Source organism: Temnothorax nylanderi, unplaced genomic scaffold (genome assembly GCF_030848795.1).
Source record: "Temnothorax nylanderi isolate EJ_2023f unplaced genomic scaffold, tnyl_v1.0 TNYL_tig0394_pilon, whole genome shotgun sequence".
Classification (NCBI taxonomy): domain Eukaryota; kingdom Metazoa; phylum Arthropoda; class Insecta; order Hymenoptera; family Formicidae; genus Temnothorax; species Temnothorax nylanderi.
In genome coordinates, this window is record NW_027249456.1 from 29,537 (window position 1) to 55,601 (window position 26,065).

Below are 26,065 nucleotides of genomic sequence, written 5' to 3' on the forward strand. Positions count from 1 at the left end.
TCAGGAATAATATCGTGCAATTAGAAGTAAGATTTGAAGCCTAAAAAAAAGATATTACTTAGACCAGTGGAAGATGCAAGGTTAGGTGCTATCCTTGTCTATATCCTTGTCTATACAAGGACAGATATAGTCGGTGAGCACTTCTTTATCGACGCTGATCGAGTTCGCCTGCGGCTCCAGCATCCCCTTAAGGGGATCCTGGAGTGACAGCGACAAGGCATAATCGGTCTAAGCAATATCTTTGAATTGGCTGAACAGAATGGAAAATCCTTTTACACGATTAAAGTACGCACAAAAATGTAGAGGGCTGTACATGATTTTTTCTGATAAACTAAAAAAAAATTTATTTTTATAAATATTGTCTTCACCTGACGACAATATTTGCTTTATACAAAAATTCTGCAGTTTTTCTATAGAAAATAGTGATGCAGCCCTCTACAAAAAACTGTCAGGAATAATATCGTGCAATTAGAAGTAAGATTTGAAGCCTTAAAAAAAAGATATTACTTAGACCAGTGGAAGATGCAAGGTTAGGTGCTATCCTTGTCTATATCCTTGTCTATACAAGGACAGATATAGTCGGTGAGCACTTCTTTATCGACGCTGATCGAGTTCGCCTGCGGCTCCAGCATCCCCTTAATTGCCGATCAAGTGAACCGGAGCTAAATTCGCTGCGGAATGCGTTTCTAGGGACTTCATTATTTATTAGCGCACGCAAAAAAAGCACCGGGGGCGCACGGACCAATCGCGTGCCGCCGGGACGGACCAATCGCGGGCCGCGCCGCAGGCTGTACCCCGTTCGAAACGCACGTGCAAGCCGTGGGATTCGCGCGCACCGGAGTCACAGCAATACTGTGCAGTGTGCCGAAGGAGTAGTGTGCCGCCCCGTTGAAAAGTCGGACGTCGTCGTCGCTCTCCGTCCCGGACGAACGATTCAAAAGGGTGTGCGTGCGCGTAACCGTAAATCGCAACGAGGAGAGCGAGTAAAGGACGAACGGACGGAGAGAGAGCGTGGCTCGCACGAGCGGAGAAAGGCAGCCGAAGGAAGTAGAAAACCGCGTCGTCACGGTACACCCTGTCGTCGTCGTCATCGTCGTCTTTATCGTTCCCGTTTTCCTCTTCGTTCTTCGTAGTCCAATCCGAGTGGCCTGGTCGCGGAAATGGCAGTCGGCGCACAGATCGACACGTCCGAGCGGGAGACCGGCAGCGCGAAGATACCCCTGCTGAACGGCGATCAGGTGCACGATGCCACGAAGGTGACCGGTCAGTACCGATGCTCGCGCGCCCGCACGAGGGTGCCGCGCTCCGTTTCTTTAAGGTTAATCCGCCGCGCTCCGACGATCCGCGAGCCGCGAGCGTTATGTAATCCCTCGACGGGGACGACACCGTCCTCGTCTCGTAATTCCCGACGAGGACGGCGGCTCACGCGGCTCGTCGGAACCGTTTTGCTTCGTCGTTCAGATAATCGAGCGCGAGGCAAGCCGGCCTCGATCGAGCGAGGAGAGAGATAGAAAGGGAGCGAGATAGAGCGCGAGGCGCGTTATGTAACTCTACGAATTGCGCGAATCTCGGCACACGGGGTCATGTGAGCCGCGGTATAGCACGCGGAGGGACGCCGGCGGAGGGGGGAGGCCTAGCAGAAGACGCGCCGCGGCGCCAATGGACGAATTTTCTTACCGACCTCCCTTCCGGCCGGCGAAAGCGTCTTCTTCTCGAGCTGAATGTTGAGTGAATTGTATCCGCATTTCTTCCCTTTCCTCTTTACCACGTCACAGCTGCGTCACGCCGAGACGGTCCGTCCTTCGTACCTGTGGAAATACTGGGAAATCGCCGCCAAACTCGCTCTCAAAGATAAGAGATTCTTTTGGACGGTCGAGTCGCATCGAGACCTTTCTCGAGAGAGTCATGGAGAGTCGCGGAGGTATTCGGAAAAACCTAGGCAGCAAGCATGTCTAAAATCGGGACAGAAGATATCTTAAAGACATCTTTAAGACCTCCTATGTCTTGATTTTAAAGTAGCAGAATTACCGACATCTTTTTATTAGAAGATATCTTTGAATTGGCTTTACAGAATTGCAAAATTCTTTTACACAATTAAAGTACGCACAAAAATCTAGAGTACGACAATCGATTTTGTATCAAAAACGAAAAGAAATTAAAAATTTGGGACATAGAGCTGTCACCTGACGACAATATTTGCTTGATATAAAAATACTGCGGTTTATTATACATACAAAATGAAATTGAACTTTAGGGACGGCATGTATCGTGCAATTAGAACTAAAATTAAGACATCTTATGATGTAATGTCTAAAAAGACGTCTTACGTCTCGATTTTGGACATGGTGCTGTCTGTCTGGGAAGTTACCGAGAGCGAGGAACTTGTCGTGGTCTCTTAGATCGAGCCGCTTCTCGCGAGGTACTCGGATACCCGAGAACTTGCCGATGTACTTGCGAACGGAACTACACGAGATTACGGTGCAAGGTCCTGCCTTTCTCATGCGACAAAGTCGCAATTGAGAAATTTGAAAAACCGGCGTTTACCTGCCAAACTCCAAAACACTAGCGAAGCACGTGTCGGGAATTTCGGCAGTTCGGATAAAGATGCGACTTGTCGGGATTCCCCATCAAAACTCGGTAGCAACTCGGAATGAGAACTCACGAGGCTCGGCCGATCCATGACGAATTCTCCAAGCGAGCATCTCGATTCGGTTCTAAAGGGATGCCAATGATCCGTCTGTAGATCGTCACTTACGACGATAACGAGGACACACGCGCCGCAAACGTAATCGCATTTACGTAATACATCTCCAGCTGTGCTCGGGACGAAAACATCGATCGGAAGTATCGATTCTGCGTGAACGCCGGGCCTCCGCGGGTACCGTTACTTACAAGTCTCGAATTTTAAAGCGAAACGAACAGCATGCATGACGTAATATTTAGTATTAGGATGCATGTTGCACAATGCACGATATGATCGTGAACGCCGGATTGAGATCGGATATATATTAATGTATCGATTTTAGCGATATGTACGAATTTCCATACATAATCAACGTTTCGAGATGATAATATACTATAACATAAGATAAACGACCGGGGGTGATGCAACACCGATGCTCAGAATGACGTCAATATATGATGCAATGTATTCGTGATTAGAACGAATGTTGACATTTTCAAGACCAGAAATATATTTCGAATGATTTGCAAGATTTATCTTTGAGACGGCGACAATGCGGCGACTATTGATGTACAATCATAATGAAATTATCCAGACACCTATTTTAGATAATCTTCTGGGGTTGATTTGCCTTTGAATTTACCATTTGGAAAATCTTCTTTTCGATTTTGTGAGAGATAAAATAATTTTCTCAATTGTTTTGTTAGGGTTTGCTCTCTTTGCTCAACCGACACAAGTGGAAAAAGTATAGGGAGAGAAGCAATGGAACACGTGTTCCTCTTTCAAAGATCAACGTTGATTGACGGGAGGGTTTGAAGGATGTAACTCACCGACGAATACTTTTCAGGACACACTTTTCCTTCTCGGACGTGGAACGGATGAATAGCACGTGTGTGCTTGAAAAAATTTGAAATTCATAAAATTCTCAAAAAACAATTGTTCTCAGATTAGAAAATTGTTCTAAGCGTCAAGTAACAATATTTTCAGTCCGCGGCGAAACGCCAGTTTGTACGAACGTTTAACTAGTCTAACAATTCTAAGGGCCGGTTTCACCATCTCCGATTAACTGTAACCTTCGATTAAACTCACTCTTCGTCTCTTTCTAGGGGGACAGTTAGAAAGAGATGAAGAGTGAGTTTAATCGAAGGTTACAGTTAATCGACGTTGGTGAAACTGGCCCTAAGAGTTTCATCAGAAAACCCAGAGAAACTTGACCAGACGCGGCGCGAGAGCCCTGCGTGTAACCGCTCGTGTATTTGCAGGTTTAATTAGAAGCTAGGAGGGACGAGAGTCTCGTGTTAACGATCCGCCTCTTGTGCACGTGTATCAAGGGAACAATGCCCATGCGGAGTCGCCGAGGGTACCGGTGTCGATAGCCGGGGTTATCGGCGCCGGCTGTTATATTGTGCCGCCAGAGTTCTGCACGTCAGACAAACATCCCTCGATGATAATCGAGTCGGGCTTCGGGCTACTAACTGGCGCAATTGCAGCTAACGCTGACGCTCGTACTTTCACCTTTGAGCTTGCGTGTTTAAATCGATCCTCCTCACGTGTCTCCGGCGCATCGTGAACTCGCATAACTCCCGTACAGTAAACCCGTCGCTTGGACTCTATATTTAGCGGTAAATGGTATAGCCATCTACCCCATATATCTATCTTCAAGTTTATATATTCACGTCCGCCTTTTCAATTTCTTGACATAGATTCTGTTTGTTTGAGTAGACGTCTGCAAAATTGGGAGGTCTTACAGATTACTTCTAGATATACGTATTCTTTGGGATTGATCTTCGCAAAAATAGGCATAATTTAAAATTTGCTCCTTAAATTAAATAAATCTTTTATTACCTATTTAAAAAATTAATTTTATTTCTTAATTTATAATATAAATCTTTACATCTTTAATATCGGATATCTGTAACATTAAATTTTTTAATCCCTTTTTTTATTATAAAAAAGGTAATATAAATCTGTTCGCGAGTTATATTTTTTACGTTTCCAAATTGTATTTCAAGTTTTCTCATGAAAAAGTATTTGATGATTTTCGATACATGGTGTGCTTAAGAAATTCAAAAGAAAGTTATTAGGAGATTGAATTGGAAGACTGTATGAAAAAATATATAGAATTATATTGAAACCAAAAACGTGACTAATCGATCATTTTTTCACCAGGGTCAACTGACGACGATACCGCATCACGATTCCGTCATGGGCATCGCGTCGGTGAATTAAATTATAAATGGCGAGAAGAAAAGCGCGCGGCAATTCGCGAGTATTGATGGTCATCTGGTCGTGAGAGGGTTTTATGAATGATATTTTAAAGCCACTCGCGAATTTCGCATTGCCGCATGAATGAGACTGATGCGATGGCATTTATCAACACGCTTTAGAGACAGATGGATGAATAATATCGATCGTTCGTTCGCGATAATTATTAGCAGCAATGTCCTAATAATGTCACCGCATACATTCTATTTATCTGCCTCTTATTACGAGTGAGCCGTGAATATTGTTATCATCTGTTTACGCCGCTTAAGTGCAGCCTCTTTTTAGTGGATTTTATTTCGAAACTTAGACAGCTAATAATAGATAACCGTAATAACCGAAATAATTAAGTTATAAAACGTATGCGACAATTAGTGAGTTCTTCGAAATTCAATAACTTTAAATAGGTATTAGTTTTTAGTTGAACCGTTCGACTGAAGCTAATTTTTTTTCTTATTCTTTTTTATTCTTTATAACGCTATATATTTAAGATAAAGATTTTTAAATGGCATCCTTTAAGCATTCATAAAAAATATCAAGTTCAAATATAACACGTTTTTACGATATTTTACTATCATTATGTTATTTCTAAATATACTTCTCGATAATATTTGTTGTAATCTTCCTGGTCCTTCTCCACATAGATCCTTCCCACCATTTATCACGTATTTTATGATAAAATGTCTTATCTCTGCATCACGTTAACGTACCGCGTTGTAACAGGAGTACAATGCTTCTACACAGAACGACGATGGAACCGTACACGATAACACGGTGATAAGACAGCAAAGTAGGCGATAAGCGCCAATAAAAAGAATGAGAAGGAAGAGTAGTGTACGAAGTGTCTCAAACCGTAAAATTCCGTTATCTAATTGTCAAGGATGAGTTTTCATTTATTACATAGAAGATATGATTGTAACATCTCTTACTTAATTCAATTTACCTCGTGATTTAAGTGTCCACACGCGTAAAGAATCACTAAAGAGAAAAAAATTTAATATATACGGATTATTTACTTAAATTATAGAATTTGTTTTTGTGTCTTGTCGACTTTTTCTAAACTCATGGTTTATGTGATTCTCGGCACTTGAATTGTGGGACAGGTCTCTTATCAGTAGCCGCGACTCGACTGCTGTCGTTGACGATTACTCGAAGTCGACGATACTTACGAAACGTGACATGGCGTCCTTGGCGGAAAATTGCGATCATTTGTATAAAACTATGTGTTAATTGCGCGGTTAAACATTTTTACGAACTGTTAAAATCGGAATGCCAAGCATGCGATTCGACCATTATAAAAACAAAACTTCTTGTTATTAATTCAGGGTGTCTAGCGGTGATAATAAGAATATAGTAGCGTTTTTGACTGAAAAAGATGCATCTATATGAATTTAATTTTATAGAAACTAATATAATTAATAATTTTGTTCGTTTTAATAACAACGATTAAAGCGATTAAGAAAGAAAGAAAAGGATATGCAATAAGAAAGAAATAAGATAAAAACCCCACGTATAAAATGATTTATATTAATAGATATTAGTTTAATAAGAATTGATACTGTTAGATTTTAACAAATAATATAATAAGGGATTAAATTAAATAGGGATTCCAGGGAATGAAAAACTAAATCGACAAGACTCTCTCTCTAAATGTTATTATGACAAAAGATAACGTAATTATTATTGCTGCTAACGATCCAAGAGGCATTCTCTTGACATAGATCGTTGCTGGCACTCCGAAGCTGATGCGTATTGCAAACACGTGCCCCAATATAAATAGTACGGTGCGTACTATTTACTTTGCCGCTTATTTATAAGCGCACCGGTGAATGCGAGTGGTGAGGGAGTGCGTCTGAGAGTGCATCGGAAAGTGCGCCTGACAACGTGAAACTACTTTGACTCGAAGATATATTTATATCTTGTAAATGCGTCGTGTTCCTTTCAGTGTCAGGGCGAGAGCGAGTATCATTGTATTCTGTGATTTCTTCTCTTAATTCTGATTCAATTAATTTTTTTTATTTATCTCGTTACTTAGGACTGTTTCGTCTAATCTGAATTCGTATAATGAAATGTATTAAATAGAGATCCGGATATAATGTCAAATCTCCAAGTTATTCTGTAAATAAAACTTATTTTCAAAGAAATTTGAAAGTTTAGATGAATTTGAGTTTAGTATCTTTTGATTATTTGTGTGTTAATAATTCCTAAAACTGTAAAAATCTAAGCAATTACATACACTAATAAATTTAATGGAATTTTGATAAAATAATTGAAAGAAAAAACGGACTCTCTCAGAGTCATTCGTGTCTTTAATATTTCTATATATGAATTTTTTGTATACTTATTCCAAACCAATAAACCGCAATTGTTGATTATTTGTCGGTATTTATTGCTTTGGAAAAAATTCACACAGAAATATTATTAAAGACGAATACTCTGTTATGGCATTAAGCCCCTTTTTCTTCAGTTGATTTATTAAAAGTATAGGACCTCTTAGTATTTATTTTTTTTAATAAAATACATCTCTTAATTATATAATACTAAAAAGTCTATGAGATAATTCGTGGAACCATTCCTTACATATGATGGATTATTCGTAGAAGTGACCAAGGAGGCAGATGAAAATGGAAGCACGAGCACGGCCACGGAGAACGTTGTGGAAAAGGGGGAAGTTGAAGCGACGAAGGAAGGTGAAAAGGAGAAGAATGAAGACAATAAAAACAGTGATAAGAACGAGAAGGACGTCACTGACAAGGAGAAGGATGCCTCGAATGAGCAAGAAGTTGTTTTCATTCAGGACATGGGCTTCACTGTCAAGATTGTCAGTCCCGGTTCTGAACCCTTTGACATTCAGGTGTCCAGTATGGAGCTCGTACAGGTAACCGTTCGTCTTTCGAATAATAAAAGTGTCATGTGTACACTGCCTAAAAACATACTGTTTCAATTAATTATATTGTTAGGTTACTTAATGAACTGTCTTTATCAACACTTTAAACTTAATTTTACTTTTTAACTTTTTCTTTTTAATGGCATATCCCTTTTTGTTTATTAAAACTTTCTGTTCATTGCTTTGTGTCATATTTATTATATTATGTCATGTTTATGTTAAGTTTATGGCAAGATTTCTGTACAGTATTTCGAAGAAATCAACGCCTAAACTAATATCTCTACTCTTTACTGATGTCTTTTCTTTGCAGGAAATTCATCAGTTACTTATGGACCGCGAAGACACGTGTCACCGCACGTGCTTTTCACTGCAGCTGGATGGCAACACGTTGGACAACTTCGCCGAACTGAAGAATATCGAGGGCCTGAAGGACGGCTCGATCATCAAAGTGGTGGAGGAGCCGTACACAATGCGGGAGGCGCGCATACATGTGCGACACGTACGCGATCTGCTGAAGTCTGTGGATCCCGCGGACGCTTACAACGGCGTCGAGTGCAGCAGTCTGTCGTTTCTCAATGTTGTCACGAACGGTGATATCTTAGAGAAGAAGAAGACCCGGGCGGATTCGGTCGATTGCACGCCACCCGATTACATTATACCCGGTTGTAGGGATAGGCCCCTGTTGCCTCTCCAACCGCAGGCGAAGGAGCAAAAGTGCCCGCCGTGTCTCAAGGTACATAATTTTTTAAGTCATTTAATAATTTAATCGTAGGAGTTGGAAAATAATAAAATAAGAAAAGATATGTTACATATTGAATTGACATGATGAAAATACTGTATTATTGATATTTTTTCTAACCTTCTCTAAAAGTCTAAGAAAGATCAAACTCTTGAAAAGTTCTTTAGTTTGGATGCAAATTTTCTATCTCGGAAAGTAGATATTAGAAAATCTTTTCATAAATCTAAAGAATACAGCTTAGATAAATTTATTAAAGAAACGTAAAGATTATGTATATTTATCCTAATTTTATTCGAAATGATGAATATTAATCGCTTCGAAGTAAAATTGCTCAAAGATGATTAAGTATTCTTTTTATTTTTTAAAAAATTCAAAATTAGATTCTACCTTTACCAAGAAAGAAAAAAAACAAAAGGTTTCTAAATTTCTTTTGTATTTTCCCTAGGTCCTAACAACGTCAGGATGGAATCCACCACCTGGCCACAGAAAACTTCACGGCGATCTGATATACTTACACGTGGTCACATTGGAGGACAAGCAATATTATTTGACCGCGTGCGCCAGAGGTTTCTTTGTCAACCAGTCAACCAAAGAAGTGTTTAATCCTAAACCAGCTACACCTAGCCATTTATGTCACAGTTTGATCGAGCTGTTGAATCAGCTCAGTCCAACCTTTAAACGAGGATTTGCTTCTATGCAACGGCGCAGGACTCAGAGGCATCCCTTCGAACGAGTGGCCACACCTTATCAGCTGTATGCCTGGAGCGCACCGCAAATCGAACACACCATTGATGCAATTCGCGCGGAAGACAGTAAGTTTTGGAAACTATATAGTAGAGAAACTTCTCTAACCGAAGTCTACTTCATTTACCTGTGTTACATTTGGCTTTAATCACTCGAAAGTGCTAATGGATTAATACCGCTTGCGAAAACTGTTATTGAAATTTAATTTAATTAATCTTCTTAGCCTTTTCCTCTAAGTTGGGATACGAGGAACACATCCCGGGACAAACACGCGATTGGAACGAGGAACTGCAAACTACGAGGGAATTACCGCGTAAAAACCTTCCCGAAAGATTGCTACGAGAGCGTGCCATTTTTAAGGTATGCCGTTAACCCTTTTTCTTGATATAATAATATACAATATAATGTCTCCAAACTAGTAGTACAGAGAAAATTGTATTCTTTATCTTTTATTTTTTCATGGAAAATCATTCCTTTTTTAATTATGTTTATAAATGTACAATAATAATTTTAAAATTGGAATAATATAATAGTGAAAATAAATGTCACTTTTTAATAGTTTTAATAATGAGTTCTTAAATAATTCCTAATAATTATTTTTGCATTGTTTAGGTCCACAGTGACTTCGTAGCGGCCGCGACTCGCGGAGCGGTGGCGGTTATCGATGGCAACGTGATGGCGATCAATCCTGGCGAGGAAGCTAAAATGCAGATGTTTATCTGGAACAACATCTTTTTCTCGCTCGGCTTTGACGTGCGCGATCATTATAAGGAGTTGGGCGGTGACGCTGCGGCCTTTGTTGCGCCTCGCAATGATCTGCAAGGTGTCCGAGTATATGCGGCTGTGGACTTGCCCGGTCTCTATACTCTCGGCACCGTTGTCATCGATTATAGGTGTGTTTCCTGGGGCTTCTTATTAGTGTGTTTCTTAATTAATAATCTGTTCTATGTGAATTTTCTAGAGGCTACCGCGTCACCGCGCAATCTATCATACCAGGTATACTGGAACGCGAGCAAGAACAATCGGTGGTCTATGGGTCGATCGACTTCGGGAAGACGGTTCTCACGCATCCAAAGTATCTTGAATTGGTAAATAAATAAAATACATAACTAAAATCTGCATAATAATAATAAAATTATTGAGAAAAATATTGAAAAAGAGATAAAAATAGTAAATTAATGGTTTTTTTTACAATGTAAAAGCTGTTAAGGAATTGATTAATCAATTATTACAGTTTTTTACTTTTACATTTTTCTTTCGTTTAATTTCTTCAATAAATTTTCTTCAGTTTAATTAGTTTTTTTTACTAAAGAAAAGAGTTAATGGTTTTACTGTCATTGTAATTATCGTAGTATCATCTAATGTGTCTTATTACTGAAATATTTTTAATACTCGCGTTTAGTTAAACAAAGCTGGGCAGCAGTTGAAAATTCTTCCTCATAAAGTGATCAACGACGCAAGCGAGGAAATCGAACTTTGTAGCAGTGTGGAATGCAAGGGTATCATTGGTAACGATTCGCGGCATTATGTGCTCGATTTGTTGAGGACCTTCCCACCCGATGTAAATTTTCTGAAACGTGAGTCGAATAGTACTAATTCTACTATAATGTGAAAAAGAAGCTGTTTTATTCATTTGGAAAACATTCTTCTCGTTCAGTTGAAGGTGTGGAACTGAGCAAAGAAGCACGAGCCTTAGGTTTCCCAGTGGAACACAAGCACAGACTGGCCTGTCTGCGGCAGGAACTCATAGACTCGTTTGTCGAGGCCAGGTACGTTCAATTTATCAAGCACGCGGCCGTTCATCTTCAACAGCTTACATCAGTTAGAAGATCTCAAAAGGAAAAAGAGACGACTGTAAAGGTACATGTAAACAGATATTTTTCTATATTATATTTCATATTTCATTACATTTATTCCTCAAATACGAATAACTTGAGATAGTATGTGTACACAAGATAATACAGACCAATAATTTTAGGAAGATAAGAAGGAGGACAAAAAGGAAGATTCGACTGCTATTGTAACAGTGGACAGTAACAAGGAAGACTGCGGTCAATCTCTAATAGAGGCTGACGAGGCTAAGAAGATTGTCGAGAGCATCACTGACTCAATCACAGGCGGTGAGAAACAAGAACGTGCGTGTTATATCTTTTCATGCATGCATTGATCATATAGGATCATATATGTGAAGAAATAGCCTTCAGAATTTTACTAATTATCAGAATTTATTAGAATTATCAGGATTTTATTAACATTGAGAGAATGTTAGGAAAAAAGAAGAAAGAATTGAAAAGAATAAATTATAAAGAAATATATTGTTATAAGGCCGAGAGAGAACTGGTTTTGTAACAAGGTTTATTTCTGGGCGATAGTGGAGGAAAGCACGAGAGAGATAGTACGAAGAGCGGCGACGGCGGTGGGTAGTCTGCGAGAAGCCGAGTTCGACGTGAGATTCAATCCGGACGTGTTCTCGCCCGGCGTCAAGCATCCAGATCCTAATGGTCCCGATCTGAAGAAGCAGAAGCAGTTGGTGAAGGACGCCGCGGACTTCTTGCTCACTGTGCAACTGCCGACATTCGTAAGTTCGTCGTAAAATTTAGCAGCACAAGTTTTTAGTATTTCTGCAATTAGATGCGAAATGTGGATTGTTTCTGAATGTACTTATAATTGTACAATTGTATTTTTTTTCTCAAGAAAATCTTTGTTCCAGATTCGAGAGTGCCTGGATCATACAGCGGCCGCGATGGACGGTAGCACGTTAGTGGAGGCTCTCCATGGTAGAGGCATTAACATTCGCTATCTCGGTAAATTGGCGGCTATGTTAGCCGCGGTACCACAGTTGCAGTATCTCAACCGCATTGCTGTATCTGAGCTGATCCTCCGATCGGCCAAACACATTTTTACCTCTTACATGCAGGTACAATATTTAGTTGTGCAAGATAAAATTACGGCATGTTTAATAAATATACAAGAGACAATTGTGTAAATGTATCATTTTATAGGGTACGGAACTGATGAGTCTATCCGCGGCTGTCAGCCACTTTCTGAATTGCTTGCTGTCGTCGGCACAGATTATACACCCGCAACAAAATCTAGAAGAGGTACGATTAATTGTAGCACATTTATAATTCATGCATAATTATTAATTAATTAATTAACGGTCAAGTTAAGTAACGATTAAGAGGATTGAGATTTTGTTAATTGCAAGTCAATAATAAAAACAGTGAAGAACAACAAATAGTTACTAAGAAGATTATACTTCGTGTAATTAAATTTCAGTAGCTAAATTGAAGTAATTTTTTATTTCAGCTTCAGAGCAAAACTGCCAAACGCCGCAATAAACGCAAGGGGAGGAACAACGGGCCACTGCAGTCAGAAGTAGAGTGGGCATCGTTGACGCCTAAATCGTTATGGCAGCAAATTAAGGGTGATTTAAAGGCTTATTACGACTGGGAAACACCGAGCCCGGAATCTGTGGAAGCTACGATAGAACACTTCCATTTACAAAAAATTTCACTGTTGCGCGGCTTCTGCGTCAAGACCGGTATTCAGATACTACTACGCGAATACAACTTCGAAAACAAGAACCGTGCGACGTTCTTCGAAGAAGACATATTGAACATCTTCCCCGTCGTCAAACATATCAATCCTAGAGTAAGTAGTCAATCTTAAATGCATACAAACAAGATTAATTAACTGATAGCTAATCAAAAATTTAAAAGTCAATTTGTGAAGCAATAATTCATTAAATTAAGGAAAACTATAAATTTTAAATCTTAAAAGAGTACATTTTTTACTCAAATTAATATTTAAGGAATTTTAAAAAGTCTTTAAATTTATAAAAATCTAACGAATAATTTTCGTTTAAGATAAAATTGCGTGTGACAATAAAAAGCCAAGTAATTTCAACTTAACTTCTTTAGGCTAGCGACGCATATAACTTTTACACCACCGGCCAAAGCAAGATCCAACAAGGATATTTAAAGGACGGATATGAGCTGATCAGCGAAGCGCTGAATCTTCTGAATAATGTCTATGGTGCTATGCATCCCGAAATTGCCCAGTGTCTTAGAATGTTAGCAAGATTGAACTACATAATGGGTGACCATGCGGAGGCACTCGCCACTCAGCAGAAGGCAGTGCTCATGTCGGAGAGGGTTAATGGTATTGATCATCCATACACCATAACAGAATATGTAAGTTATATCACAATCCTCCTAAAATAAATAAGAGTTGTTAAAATAATAACAGTGCAAAGTAAAAAAAATAATTCTACGCATCATAGACCTATACATTGTGTGTATTATATTACCGAATTATACAGAAAATATAAAAAGGACAATATAAATGATGTAATATTCTTTACAGTGTGATAATGAATAATGTATTGTTTTTTGCTTGCAGATACATCTCGCCTTATATTCTTTTGCCAACGGGCAAGTATCCGTATCATTAAGATTACTGTACAGAGCACGTTATCTAGCATTATTAGTCTGCGGTGAAGATCATCCGGAAGTGGCTTTGCTCGACGTAAGTCTAATCAGAAATTCCTCTTATAAAAATTACAAAGTTACAAAGTACGGGTTATTTCTATATTTTGTATATATATATATATATATAAATATATATATATAAATATATATATATAAATATATATATATAAATATATATATATATATATATATAATTATAAGATAGTATTATGTATTTTTTAAGGCATCATAAATTTCCCAAAAAGTTAACGTTTGAATTACAATAATAATATCATATTTGATTTTTGCAGAGTAACATCTCGCTGATTCTGCACGCGGTCGGCGAATACGAGTTGTCGTTGCGTTTCCTGGAACACGCGTTAGCCTTGAATTTACGTTATCACGGTCCTCATTCGTTGAAGGTTGCGGTATCGTATCACTTAGTAGCACGCACGCAGTCATGCATGGGTGACTTTCGAGCGGCGCTGAACAACGAGAAGGAGACCTACGCAATTTATAAGCAGCAACTGGGCGAGGAGCACGAGAAAACGAAGGAAAGCAGCGATTGCTTACGCCACCTGACCCAGCAGGCGGTCGTGCTACAAAAGAAGATGAATGAGATTTACACGGGCAAGTCAGGCGTAAGCCTGCCACCGATTCAGGTGCAGCCGCCTAGCATGGGCTCTGTGCTGGACATGCTCAACGTTATCAATGGCATACTTTTCGTGCAAATTAGCCAGCAGGATATCGATAACTTCAAGGCGGAGATCGAAAAGCGGCAAAAGGAACAGTCGCCGGATGACGGCGAAGCCGTCCTGGCAATCACCGAAAAGGATTCCAAGAAGAACGATAAAGAAATCAAGAAAGCAACTGAGAAAAAAGTCGAGAAGGTCGAGCAGAAGACAACAAAAGACTTGGAAGCTATCAAAATTGACGCCTTAGAGTCGGGCGTGGCGGCGAAGAGCTGAGTCTTTCGTTCGCCGACGACGAACAGTAGTCTTTCCTTTCTTTTTTCTAAGCCCTAGTCCTCTGTCGTGAAAAATGACGATTTCGCGCGAGGATCGTTGTGTACGATATATATATATACTATGGTACTTGCACCGTTTTTGTTATACCGTTTAAACGCAATTAGGATACGAGACTCAAAAAAAGAGACGAGACATAAGATTACCGTCGTTGGTAGTGTGTTTGTGAAGGTAAAGGGAGGAATGTACCCGTCGAGGTTGAATTTGCATGCAAGATGCACATTTATATCAAATGTATATAAAGACACAGGTGCCATGTTGCTTAAAGAGAGCAATTTTAAGTGAAGATTATATCTTCAAGTTAATTAAGATAAAAGAGATTGTTCCCTTTTTGCCATTGCGTGAAATCAAAAAAAGCAATACCATTTCTTCACTTGCGCGCACGCGACCACGCAATTTTTTAAGGCTCAAATTGTTTATCATGCAAAATGCCGCTGATACAAATACGTCGACGGTGCTGGTTGTTAATTTCATCAAATTAAGTAACGTTTAAACTTGACTAAATTCGTATCAGACTCTCGAAATTAATTCCTTTTCTCTATTATTTTGTAAAGCGAATTCGCAACCCTTTCGACACACTCTTGAATGTATTAGTGCTTATTAAAGGCTGTCGTATTACACAAGACGCATGCATAAGCAGGTGAATTTACGAGACTTGAGTATGATTTTGCATGTTGTAATTTTGCAATTTATTAAAATATATGTTGAATATTTCATCATTATGTTGTGCGCAACGTAGATGTGTGTACACATGCTTTAATCTGCATTAATATACATTAGCGCATGCACCCATTTATGCGAATTCACTCAATAATGTTTCATTTTTTTTCCTTTTTGTGACATTATCATATTGTGCCGTTCAGGCATATTGTCGTCACTCCATCCTAATTACCACCGATAAGAAAAAGAAGAAAGTATTACGATATTTACAGTTCATCCATACGAGTATAATTCGTCTTGTTTCATCTTCTATTACAACAATTCGCGAGAAAGTGCTTCCTCTTATTTTTATGGATATCCTTTAATTCAGGTTTTTCTTCTTAACAGACACGCCTGCTTAATATGAAGATATCCTAGGCATCTCTAATGCGGTATCGAGAATGACGATGATAATAGTATGAAGTAGCGAATGGTATTGTTAACCGATCATGTTCGTAATTAAGGACGCAATGGCCAAATGTTAATCGAGTCATTGTATGCCGTAGCTGATTTCAAGTTGCGCGATTATAGTCTTAGGACCGTAAGTAAAAGAACCGATTGTTATCCCGCTGTTAATATTAATTATAATTTGTTTTACCCGCTCCACGGATCTATTCGTAGCCCGATCCGAAATCTCTCGCCGCGGTTCGACCGAAAAGTAGTGACCGATAGTCCGATAGTAATCGTGTCGCGAGGTTTTTGATTATTGCAGAAAATAATGCTGATTATTCCCGTTATAGCCCTCGTAGATTTTACGAGTTTTCAGGCCTGAAGAAAGCACCAGCAATTTTTCTGCAGTGATAGAAAAAAAAACCAATTAATCGACCGATCGATATAGGGAGCTTTCCAGCAAGCGACAAAAGTCGACACAAGCATCGTTCTTTCTTTTTTGGTAATGAGTAACAAAGATAAAACGATTACTTGTGTCGACTTGTGTCGCTTACTGGAAAGCTCCCATAGTCGACCTCTGCCGCGGTCTCTCTCGACGGGCTCATTTTCGTATTGCAATAATAATTATTACGATTATAAACGTAATAACAAATTACCGCATTGCATTCAGACAAATTGTATTATAAAGAGAGAAATAATAATCATTATAGGGGGGGGGGAATTATATAAATAAAATTACAAAACTTCACATATATCATAAAATAAAAAGAACGTTACAAACTTGGTTTACATATACTATCCTGTAGACATACATTACTATCCTTACAGACTTTCTTCAACATGTTGCATGGAATAAATTGTTTTATATGTAACGCGGCGATCTAATTAAGAACCTTCAGAATTTTCTGCAACCTATTTATTGTACGCTAAATTCTTTCTACTGCCTGATTACGACTAGAGCAGCGACTCTTTTGCCTTCTTTTTCTTTCTCTTAAATTTTGACGGATTATCTAGAATCTTCTCCCTCACTCCCAGTTTGTTTATCAGGTACTGTCGCAGCGAATGTAACGCGTCCAAACCGCCATACCCATTTTCGAACACCATCCACATCCTGAGTATCTCGTCAGATTGTGTAATTACATCCTGAGAATCATCAAGGCTTTCAGCCTCTACCCAGAGCTTACAAACAAGCAGAGGAACGTCTTTGTCAGGTATTTCTTTATCAGAATTTTCTTCGTGCGGATTCGTCGTGACGTTCTCGGTTTTCGAAGTTTCTTCAGCACACGTATTCGCTTCAATACACTCGCCATCTTCACCTTTCGCTCGTTTTAATGCAATCTGTTGCGCTAAACGCCGCTTTCTGCGCGTATGCTCCCATGATCTTTCTCTTGCAGTTACTTGACACGCCCAGCCGTCGAAACTATCCTCAGGAACGGGCAAATCTTGCAATTTGACCTGTTGCAGTAATAAAATTAAAAGTTAGCGAAAAATTTGAAAATTAGCTCTCAATTACTTAGGGCCAATTTCACCAACCACGGTTAGCTTAACCGGCGGTTAAAGTTAGCAGGATTGACCAATAGAAATGAATCCACCCTGCTTTCTATTGGTCAATCCTGCTAACTCTAACCGTCGGTTAAGCTAACCGTGGTTGGTGAAATTGCCCCTTAACGTCACGATAATCCACAAACTTAACGTTAGAAATAAGGAAAGTGATGCGTTACATTTAACTCTTCCGCCGTTGATCTCAAGAAGCTTATTATATCATCTACGCAAGAAAATTTATCCTCCACGGGAAACGTTATCGAAGTTTTATAATTTCTCAACGATTGCACTATGGACTTTCCGCGTTTTCTGATGACAGGTGCTGTAGTGAGATTCACAATACTTTGCGGTAGGAAGCTCCAAGCCAAACCCCATCTGTCGACAAATATACTATACAGCTTTAATAAACTCCAAAGTGATAAATAATTAGTGATATAATATAACCAAGTAGTTAATAAACTAATATCAATCTGCGTTAATAGATGTTGTATTTAAAAAAATTATTAATGATTTATTAATTTAATACGTTTATTTACCGTGTTGTGTGCCCTTGGCAGAATTCCGTCCACGTCATATTCTTTATATCTTTCGATCTTAGCAATCGTCTTAAACCGACCAGATCGGCTTTCCTACCGATCATTGTGCTGTAGATCTTTATTCGATCTCCCACTTCAACACTCTCTTCGATCATCCTCGTCACGAAGCCTACTTCGCCACCCTCGGTCTTCAGCTCGCCATCATTTCCAGTAGGCGCATTTCTCGGTGGCAGAACCTTCGCGATTTTTTCGAAGCCGTTGTCCTCGCTCTCGAAAAACGGCGGATTGCACATCGAGAAATCGTAAACTCTACCTGTCTGTACCACGTCCTTAAAAATTTTATCGGAGTTCACTGTAATTACTACATCAGAACATCCCATTACATGAAGAATTGAGTTTTGATTCTAAAGGTATCTATCAGCTTTTAGCTTTTCTTTCGTTTCAAGAAATAGAGTGTTTAATAGGACCTACTTTCAATTAAATCTTGCAATTCGTTTCTCCTTACGCATTTCTGGGCGTGCTCCACGCTTCTCTCATCCACTTCGGTACCAATCACTTGAGATTTGTAGATTTTTGCCAGCAACAGAGCGTATATACAAACTGCTCCTGTACCTATTTGAAACAAAATTATTCAGAGATCTCGAATAGCAATCTAAAATGCTATATTAAGCATACATATACATCACAAGATGAATGAATCAAATCATATAATATTATATCATTTAATTAAAGTTATCTTTACCGTTGCAGTTATGATTAACATTGTAACATTTATTACTTTAATATCATAATATGATTGCAATAATTTCACTTTTTCTATTTTTAAATTTTCTAAATTTAGAAGTTCTGTCGACACTTCGGGAAAACATTTCCAAAAGCAGTTTCTAATCACCGATGTCGATGCCCGTGACTTTGCCCATCTCCAATTTAGAATGAGTCATCAAATCTTCCATCCACAGAATATAATTCAAGCGCAGGGGAATCGCCGGATTCAGATTGTCCGCCGGGATGTTCACATGTAGATCAAAATCATGCTTCAAAAGTGTCTCCGTAAGCACGTGCAGGCTCTTCCTCTCTTTGAAGTCGATCCTAACCTTTCCCACAAAGTCCTAGGTAACCAACATGGGCAAAAAGCATTCTGTTCATTTCACGTCTCATTTAAGTGCGTTACACTTACAAAAGAGGAAAATTACATGACGTAAGTATGCGTAAACATTGGCACATTTTCTACAATCTATTTGTCTATATTTTACTGATTTTTCCCTTACTTTCCTTATAGATCTGAAACGCATATTATTATATTATACTTGCATTACGTTACATTAAATATATTTATATTATATATATTCCAATAAAACGTATGATATTAATACAATTATATTAAATTAAGTTTCTTTCGCGTTACAAATGTAATTTATTACATTCATTATTACATTGTATTGCAATTTATAAATTGTAGAGAATATAATACCATTATCGCGATTTCGCGGAACTCCGGATACATGACCGCGAGTTGCTTATAATCCGGCGGTCGTTTGTACTTGTTCCTCGGATGGATGTACTGCCGCACGCTCATCCTCACCGACCTCACCGCGAGTGGAAGGAACCGTCCGCTCCACGTCCGAAACGATGAATCACAATTGACGATTGACCAGGACCGGCAGGACCAAGTCTGGCTCGCGTTTTTCACGAGGAATCGCACAAACCGGCTTGAAGCGCATCGTCAAGTTTGTTTACTCGCGTCAGCGTCAGCTTCTTCTTCTTCTTTGTAGGTGCCGTGCAAGATGCAATGCCTGCCATCGAAAAGGTACAGCATCGAGAACGTGGACTCGTTTGTATCTTTCGGGTATTTCCCGCCATCAGTCAATGTGACAGCCACGTGTTCTTCCCACGTGGTATGTATTCAAATTTTATAATTATTAAATTAAATGTGCCAGTTAAATATTAATTAGTAATAATTAGTAACAATTATATATTAATATTTACATAATTAAATAATTAAATCATATATTACACAATTATATATTTAAAGATATATATTTTTATTATTACTCCAGGATATAATTTTTTTTTGTAAAATAATATATGGTTTTTGCAAATATTTTAATGGTACCAACGCATGTAATCAATATTTCACGGCACAAAAATATTTCTTTTTATATAAAGTGAAATCTAATATGGGAAAGTTTGCACAGAGGATTTCAAATGTGAAATGTAAACATATCATTGCCAAAAGATATTGTTTATGTAATAGACAAAAGAATTAACCAACGCTCGAATTATAATAATGGCAAGCGAGTTGAAAAGATATTTCTCTACACGCACGGTTAAACGGAAGGTTAAATGATGAGCATATATATTAGCTGATATAAAAGAGCTCAGAGGAGAACGAAAAGTTACATTAGCGGACGTGTCAGGAAGTACATATTGTTTCACGATGCTGAACTACACGTTCGTCCCGTTCTTGCTGTCGGGTAAGATATAACAAGTATCATACAACTATTCGAATCCAATTAGCTTAATTTACATGTTCATTATCATATTTATCAGTTTGTGCATAAAATCTCTCAACAAACGCAAACATCCGTCTATTTTACGTGTCTACTTATATAACATTATTTTTTTTAGCGCTCAACGCAAACATCTCAAAAAGCAATTTTAGTGCGGAATATTTGTTCGATTTCAACCAAACTACTGTAGTACACAGAGACCCTCTCCAAACTACACAATTAACTGCTACACTAATATGTCAGCCTTATCTATTGACTAGTCTCTATTGTTTCTTACAAAACGTCACGTTTTCGACGACCTTGACGTATCAGAATGTGAACGTTACAGAAGAAGTCTCGAGGAATCAGATCAAATCTGAACAGTGGTTCGAGATTTATTTCAATGAGCATGGTGTACAGTATATACTCGTGCCTGCAAAATCTGACAAGGTGATCAGAAGTATCATGAAAGATATTGCTAATCAATTCAACATAGGTGGTGATAAGATGGCTAAACTGGCAATTGGGAATTTCCCATTCGGTTCTACCACTTTTACCGAAAGGGAAGAGACACCGATAGGCGTTTGCACAACCAAGCACGATATGCATACGCTGTATGGAGTCTACGACAGGAACGAGTATTTCAAGTTCCAAATTATACCGTTAGCGATGGCGGAGCATTTCGCTGAACAAAGAAGTACGCGTATACGTATTGAGAAAAATAGAGAGAACTGCGGATATTCGAAAATATTTGACTCCTTCTTGAACGGGATGCAAGTAGTACGTATACACGTTTACTTTTTTTATATTTTATATATATTTTTATCATTCCTGTTTTGTTTTTTACTAATAAACAAAAAAAATTATTATTGCACGTCAGCTTTAGATTTTCTATAATTAATTTCTTAACTGCTTCAACCAATTACTGTCATATTAAATCATTGCGACATGTAGATATATGGATGCAGCTAGGATCGAGAATTTTATATTTATGAAAAAGCACAATATATAGCGCAACGACAGAATCATAAAATATAAATATTTATCATGTTTTAATATACCTAATAAAATCTTTTATTGGAAAATTAATATATTGCTATATTTACTTCATTATTTCAACTTTTCTGCTTGAACTTAACTTTTTCTATGATAAATCTTGTAGAACGAATATTTGTATACTATGGAAGTAATGAATGATAAATTAAAAATGTCCACTACGATGGGTGTGCAATTACCACGTATTCCATGGAAACAATCTGGGTCACCTGTATTTACGGAAACAATGCTGCTTAATCTAACTAACATCAGATCTCCACAAACTATAGCACAGAAAGAGTATCATTCCTGGACTACTATCAGGACCATTTAATCAAATTCCAAAAATATACATTATTCAATGTGATATCTGTATATAAATTTTCTGCTTAACTCTTTATGTCAAATCTTTTTGTATTTGCAGAATTTACTGTTATTAAGTAGTTGATAGATATATTATTAAATAGCATTTGATAAAAATATGACTGTTTTCTTAACTCTGATGCTGTCACAATTAAAAAATTTACAATTTTTAGGAAAGAGAAAGAACAAATTTAATTCAATTTTTTGAATTGTAAGATAACTAACACAGTTACAATTACAATATTTTGTTATAATAAAACTGATACTGTTTCTTGAAGAAGTTTGCTGTGATTTACTTGTCAATTCACTTATGAACACGACCAATAAGAAAAAAAGAAGAAAAACGACATTTTACATCCTAGATTTTGGCCGGACTGGGTCTAATTATATTGAGTAGTATAATTATATTGAATTAAATATGACATTTAAATATATAATTAGCAATAATTTTATAAATATTTAAATAAATAATCAAACCATATATATTACCTAATTAAATATTACTTAACTATATTCTTATTATTACTCAGAATATAAATTTTATCTTTTGTAAAATATATGTTTTATTTTAGTGATAATAATATGTGATTAAATCTTTTACGGTACAAAAATACTTTTTATATAAATTACAGTAAGATTTAATAGGAAGTTTGCGCGCAGAGGATTTCGAACGTGCTTTGGAAGGAAGGGTATGACACGCAGCATATTCTTACAGCAAGATGTAAACATCACTGCCAGGATATTGTTTACGTTACAGAGGAAAGAACCAACGTTCGAATCGTATTACATCGTACTGGCGATTCGTTTCCTGAGGTAAGAGGGGAACATAGAAGCGTCATAGGAACACAGGAAACGAATCGTTGCCCGCCAGTGTACGTACATCTGTAATGACAAGCGGATTGAAACGATCGACATTCTCTATACGATAGTTAATGGTGACGTTCTGATATAAAGGAGCTCAGAAAAGAAAGAAGAGTAACATTAGCGGACGTGTCAAGAAGTACATTGTTTCACGATGCTGAACACGTTCATCCCGTTCTTACTAGGTAAGGTAACAAGTACAGCTATTCGAATCCAACTTCGCGTGTTCATTATCATCAGCAACCGCAAGATCCTGACCGTTTAACGGTTTTCTTCGATTTAATTATTTATTATGTTTGTTCGTATTTCACTTATTTATTGTTCATATTTATCAGTCTATGCATAAAATCCCTCAACAAATGCAGCCATTACTTTTATAATATTTATAACAATATATATATATATATATATATATATATATATATATATATATATATTGATAACGATATTCTGATATATATCATATCTGACTACACATTTTTTGTTCATTTATTTAGCACTTAACGCAAGCGTCCCAGAAGGAACGAGCAATGTGGAATATTTGTTTCATGTGAACAAAACTACTGTAGTATACAGAGAGCCTCTTCAAATTACACAATTAACTGCTGTATTAATATGTCAGCCTTTACAATCTAAGACTACCTTACCCTGTTTCTTACGAGACGTCATGACCTCGTCGACCTTGAAGTATCAAAATTCGAACATTACAGAAGAGGTCTCGAAAGAGAATATTAAATCCGAACAGTGGTTTGTCATCAATTTCAATGAGCGTGGTGTACAAGATATACGCGTGAATATAAACATTGAGAAGATAATCAAGGGTATTATTAAAGATATTGTTGAGCAATTCAACATGGGTAGTGATCTAATGGCTAAACTGGCAAACATGAATTTCCCATCTGGTTTTACCGTAGAGGAAAAGACACCAATAGGCACTTGCACAACCAAGTACAATATGGATAAACTATATGGGCAATACGAGAGAAACGAGAAACAGGAGTCCAAGTTTCAAGTTATACCGTTAGCGTTGGCGAAGTATTTCGCTAAACAAAATGATACGCATGTACGTGTTACGAAGACTAGACAAAATTGCAAATATTCAGGACACTTTCTTGACTTTTTGAATGGGATGGAAGTGGTACGTACACAGTTTACCTTTTTATATACTTTACATTTTTCATCATTCTTGTTTTGTTCAGATTAACAAACAAAAAAGTTAGTTATTGCACGTCGACTTTAGTGATTTTCTGTAATAAATTTCCTAACTACTTCAACATATGTGTTCAACTAGGATGGAGAATATTTACGAGAAAGCATAATATAACGTTAGAGTTATAAAATATAAATATTTACTGTGTTTCAATAGTTTAATAATTCTTTGATTGAAAAATTAGTATATTGCTATATTTCCTTCATGATTTGAACTTCTTTGCTCGAACTTAACTTTTTCTGTGATACATCTTGTAGGATGAATATTTCTATAGTATGGAAATAGTCGATGATAAATTAAAAATATCCACCACGATGGATGTACAACTACCACCTGACCCATGGAACCCGTCTGGGTCACCTGTGTTTACGGATAAAATACAGCTAAATCTAACTGACATCAGATCTCCACAAATTACGGCAATGGACGTACCTTACACCGGGATCACTCTCACCCTTTAATTAAATTCCAAAAATATATACATATTCTATGTGATATCTGTATATAAACTCTTTGCTTAATTATTTATGTCAAATTTTTATATATTTATAGAATTTCCTGTTATTAGATAATCGATAGATATTATTATTAAATAGCATTTGATACTTATATTTGATAAATATAAATATATATATTATTAATTAACATTTGATAAATATATAACTTTTTTCTTGTCCTTGATATAAAAACTTATGATATTTGTCATGATTGCCTCCTCAAGCTTGCATTATATTATATTTTGAAGATGTATCACATATTTCAACTAAAGATAGTGCAATTTGGCCGAGTTGTAGCATCTAGCATTGAGATAATTCTACCAAAGAATGATTTGTTATAATGACAAAAAGTTCATTATGTGATAGCTAATTTATAACATCTATTACTTCACTGAAAAAGTGAAGCCCATTTTGCTTTAACGTGACTGATTACATTCAATAGTTAGGGGAGACCGGGGCACCATGAGCCACAGGGTACCATGGGTCATTGATTGTTTAGGGTAATCCAGAATGTTTAGGTTGACCCAATTAGTATCATGTGACAATTATTTCGTTGCCCATACTTCGTATCTAGGTGGCAGTTATCAAAGTCCGTAGTCTCGAGACGCACGTGACATAAATGGTTTTCGTGATGCGTAAATTTCTTTTTAACCATTTAGAAATGTTTTAATATTGTTTTTGTAGTAAAATATACACGTACTAAAAATTAGGTGTAACTTTCTAGCATCTTTTGTCATTTTACTACACTACAGATAATCATGTATCATTTATTTTTTTTATTACGTTTCACCGTTTTCTATATTAAGTGCATCCGGGGCACCATATATATGGGACACCCAATGCTGCGGCACCATGGGTCACACACGCCACCAAGATTGATGATAGATAGGTTGATGATAGGTTGATGATATATGTTATTTTTTATTGAAGAAAACATGTCAGAAGTTAGGTTTTCTAAAAAAAAAAAAGGTATTTTAGTAGTGGGTTCTGATATCATATGTTTGTTCTGCCCAATCCTGAACAGTGTCATAAGAAAACGTATAAAATAAAATTTCTTTTCAACTTTTGTAACTTTCCGTTATTTCTTGAATAAATAAACCTAGTTTTTGTGTGTGATTCATAGTGCCCCAGTGACAGACCCATGGTGCCTTGGGTATGGGATACCTTAGGTCATTTCTCAAAAAATGTGTATTAATTTTTTTCTCAAAAACTAATCAATATTTGCCAAATACGCTAAATAAAGTTTAAAATATACATAGTGCTTTAATTATTAAAAAAAATGAGACAAAAATCTTATATTTAAAAATACTTTTCAGAGTTTGAATTTTTGTGGCTCATGGTGCCCCGGTCTCCCCTATATATTATCATTAAATTAATCATTATTTATACTTTAATTAGAATAAGAAGGTAATCTTTTAAGAGAATTTTAGAGATTTTATTTGTACTTAAAAACAAAAAAGGAAGTTAATAATTTTACGCCATAGATATAAGAGTTAGTCGAAAAAATGATATAAATGATAAAATTGGTATCAGACAATTAGTAATAACAAATAACTGTAGATGATATTCATCTAGTATTACTAAGTATGTTGTGCTGCGAGAATTTCTTCAAGGTGATCGTCCAGATGATA

General features: G+C 37.1%; 4 protein-coding genes and 1 long non-coding RNA gene across 9 annotated transcripts; 4 read left to right on the forward strand and 1 right to left on the reverse strand.

Annotated features, from left to right (window-relative positions):
- The first annotated feature begins 830 nt into the window (after positions 1-830).
- Positions 831-16,696, forward strand: Clu (clustered mitochondria protein homolog). 2 transcript variants are annotated; one of them, XM_071721164.1, is made up of 17 exons: positions 831-1,263; positions 7,546-7,823; positions 8,143-8,565; positions 9,017-9,383; positions 9,539-9,675; positions 9,928-10,208; positions 10,277-10,403; positions 10,718-10,892; positions 10,973-11,175; positions 11,294-11,450; positions 11,688-11,893; positions 12,026-12,232; positions 12,318-12,416; positions 12,625-12,969; positions 13,239-13,511; positions 13,720-13,845; positions 14,099-16,696. In XM_071721164.1, exons 1-17 carry the CDS (start codon positions 1,161-1,163, stop codon positions 14,753-14,755), a joined length of 4,164 nt encoding a protein of 1,387 aa, XP_071577265.1. In that variant the 5' UTR covers positions 831-1,160; the 3' UTR covers positions 14,756-16,696. The 2 variants fall into 2 exon arrangements, with proteins under 2 accessions (XP_071577265.1, XP_071577266.1); XM_071721165.1 differs by having other exon boundaries at positions 11,294-11,435.
- On the forward strand, positions 3,813-5,511 carry LOC139782202 (uncharacterized). The gene is made up of 2 exons (XR_011720813.1): positions 3,813-4,305; positions 4,853-5,511. It is a non-coding gene; the product is annotated as an uncharacterized lncRNA (long non-coding RNA).
- Positions 16,646-19,743, reverse strand: LOC139782201 (U6 small nuclear RNA (adenine-(43)-N(6))-methyltransferase). The gene is made up of 6 exons (XM_071721166.1): positions 19,451-19,743; positions 18,872-19,088; positions 18,451-18,591; positions 17,980-18,340; positions 17,623-17,818; positions 16,646-17,356 (listed from the first exon to the last, which is right to left on the reverse strand). The coding sequence occupies exons 1-6, from the start codon at positions 19,553-19,555 to the stop codon at positions 16,856-16,858; spliced, it is 1,521 nt and encodes a 506-aa protein (XP_071577267.1). The 5' UTR covers positions 19,556-19,743; the 3' UTR covers positions 16,646-16,855.
- A 6-nt stretch (positions 19,744-19,749) lies between these two features.
- On the forward strand, positions 19,750-22,560 carry LOC139782203 (uncharacterized). 3 transcript variants are annotated; one of them, XM_071721169.1, is made up of 4 exons: positions 19,750-19,874; positions 20,234-20,453; positions 20,608-21,248; positions 21,631-22,560. In XM_071721169.1, exons 2-4 carry the CDS (start codon positions 20,417-20,419, stop codon positions 21,835-21,837), a joined length of 885 nt encoding a protein of 294 aa, XP_071577270.1. In that variant the 5' UTR covers positions 19,750-19,874; positions 20,234-20,416; the 3' UTR covers positions 21,838-22,560. The 3 variants fall into 3 exon arrangements, with proteins under 3 accessions (XP_071577270.1, XP_071577268.1, XP_071577269.1); XM_071721167.1 differs by having other exon boundaries at positions 19,756-19,874; positions 20,146-20,453; XM_071721168.1 differs by lacking the exon at positions 19,750-19,874 and having other exon boundaries at positions 20,074-20,453.
- A 131-nt stretch (positions 22,561-22,691) lies between these two features.
- LOC139782204 (uncharacterized) lies at positions 22,692-24,991 on the forward strand. Of its 2 annotated transcripts, XM_071721172.1 has the most exons (4): positions 22,692-22,912; positions 23,225-23,548; positions 23,642-23,865; positions 24,195-24,991. In XM_071721172.1, the coding sequence occupies exons 1-4, from the start codon at positions 22,882-22,884 to the stop codon at positions 24,396-24,398; spliced, it is 783 nt and encodes a 260-aa protein (XP_071577273.1). In that variant the 5' UTR covers positions 22,692-22,881; the 3' UTR covers positions 24,399-24,991. The 2 variants fall into 2 exon arrangements, with proteins under 2 accessions (XP_071577273.1, XP_071577271.1); XM_071721170.1 differs by having other exon boundaries at positions 22,696-22,912; positions 23,225-23,865.
- Positions 24,992-26,065: the final 1,074 nt, after the last annotated feature.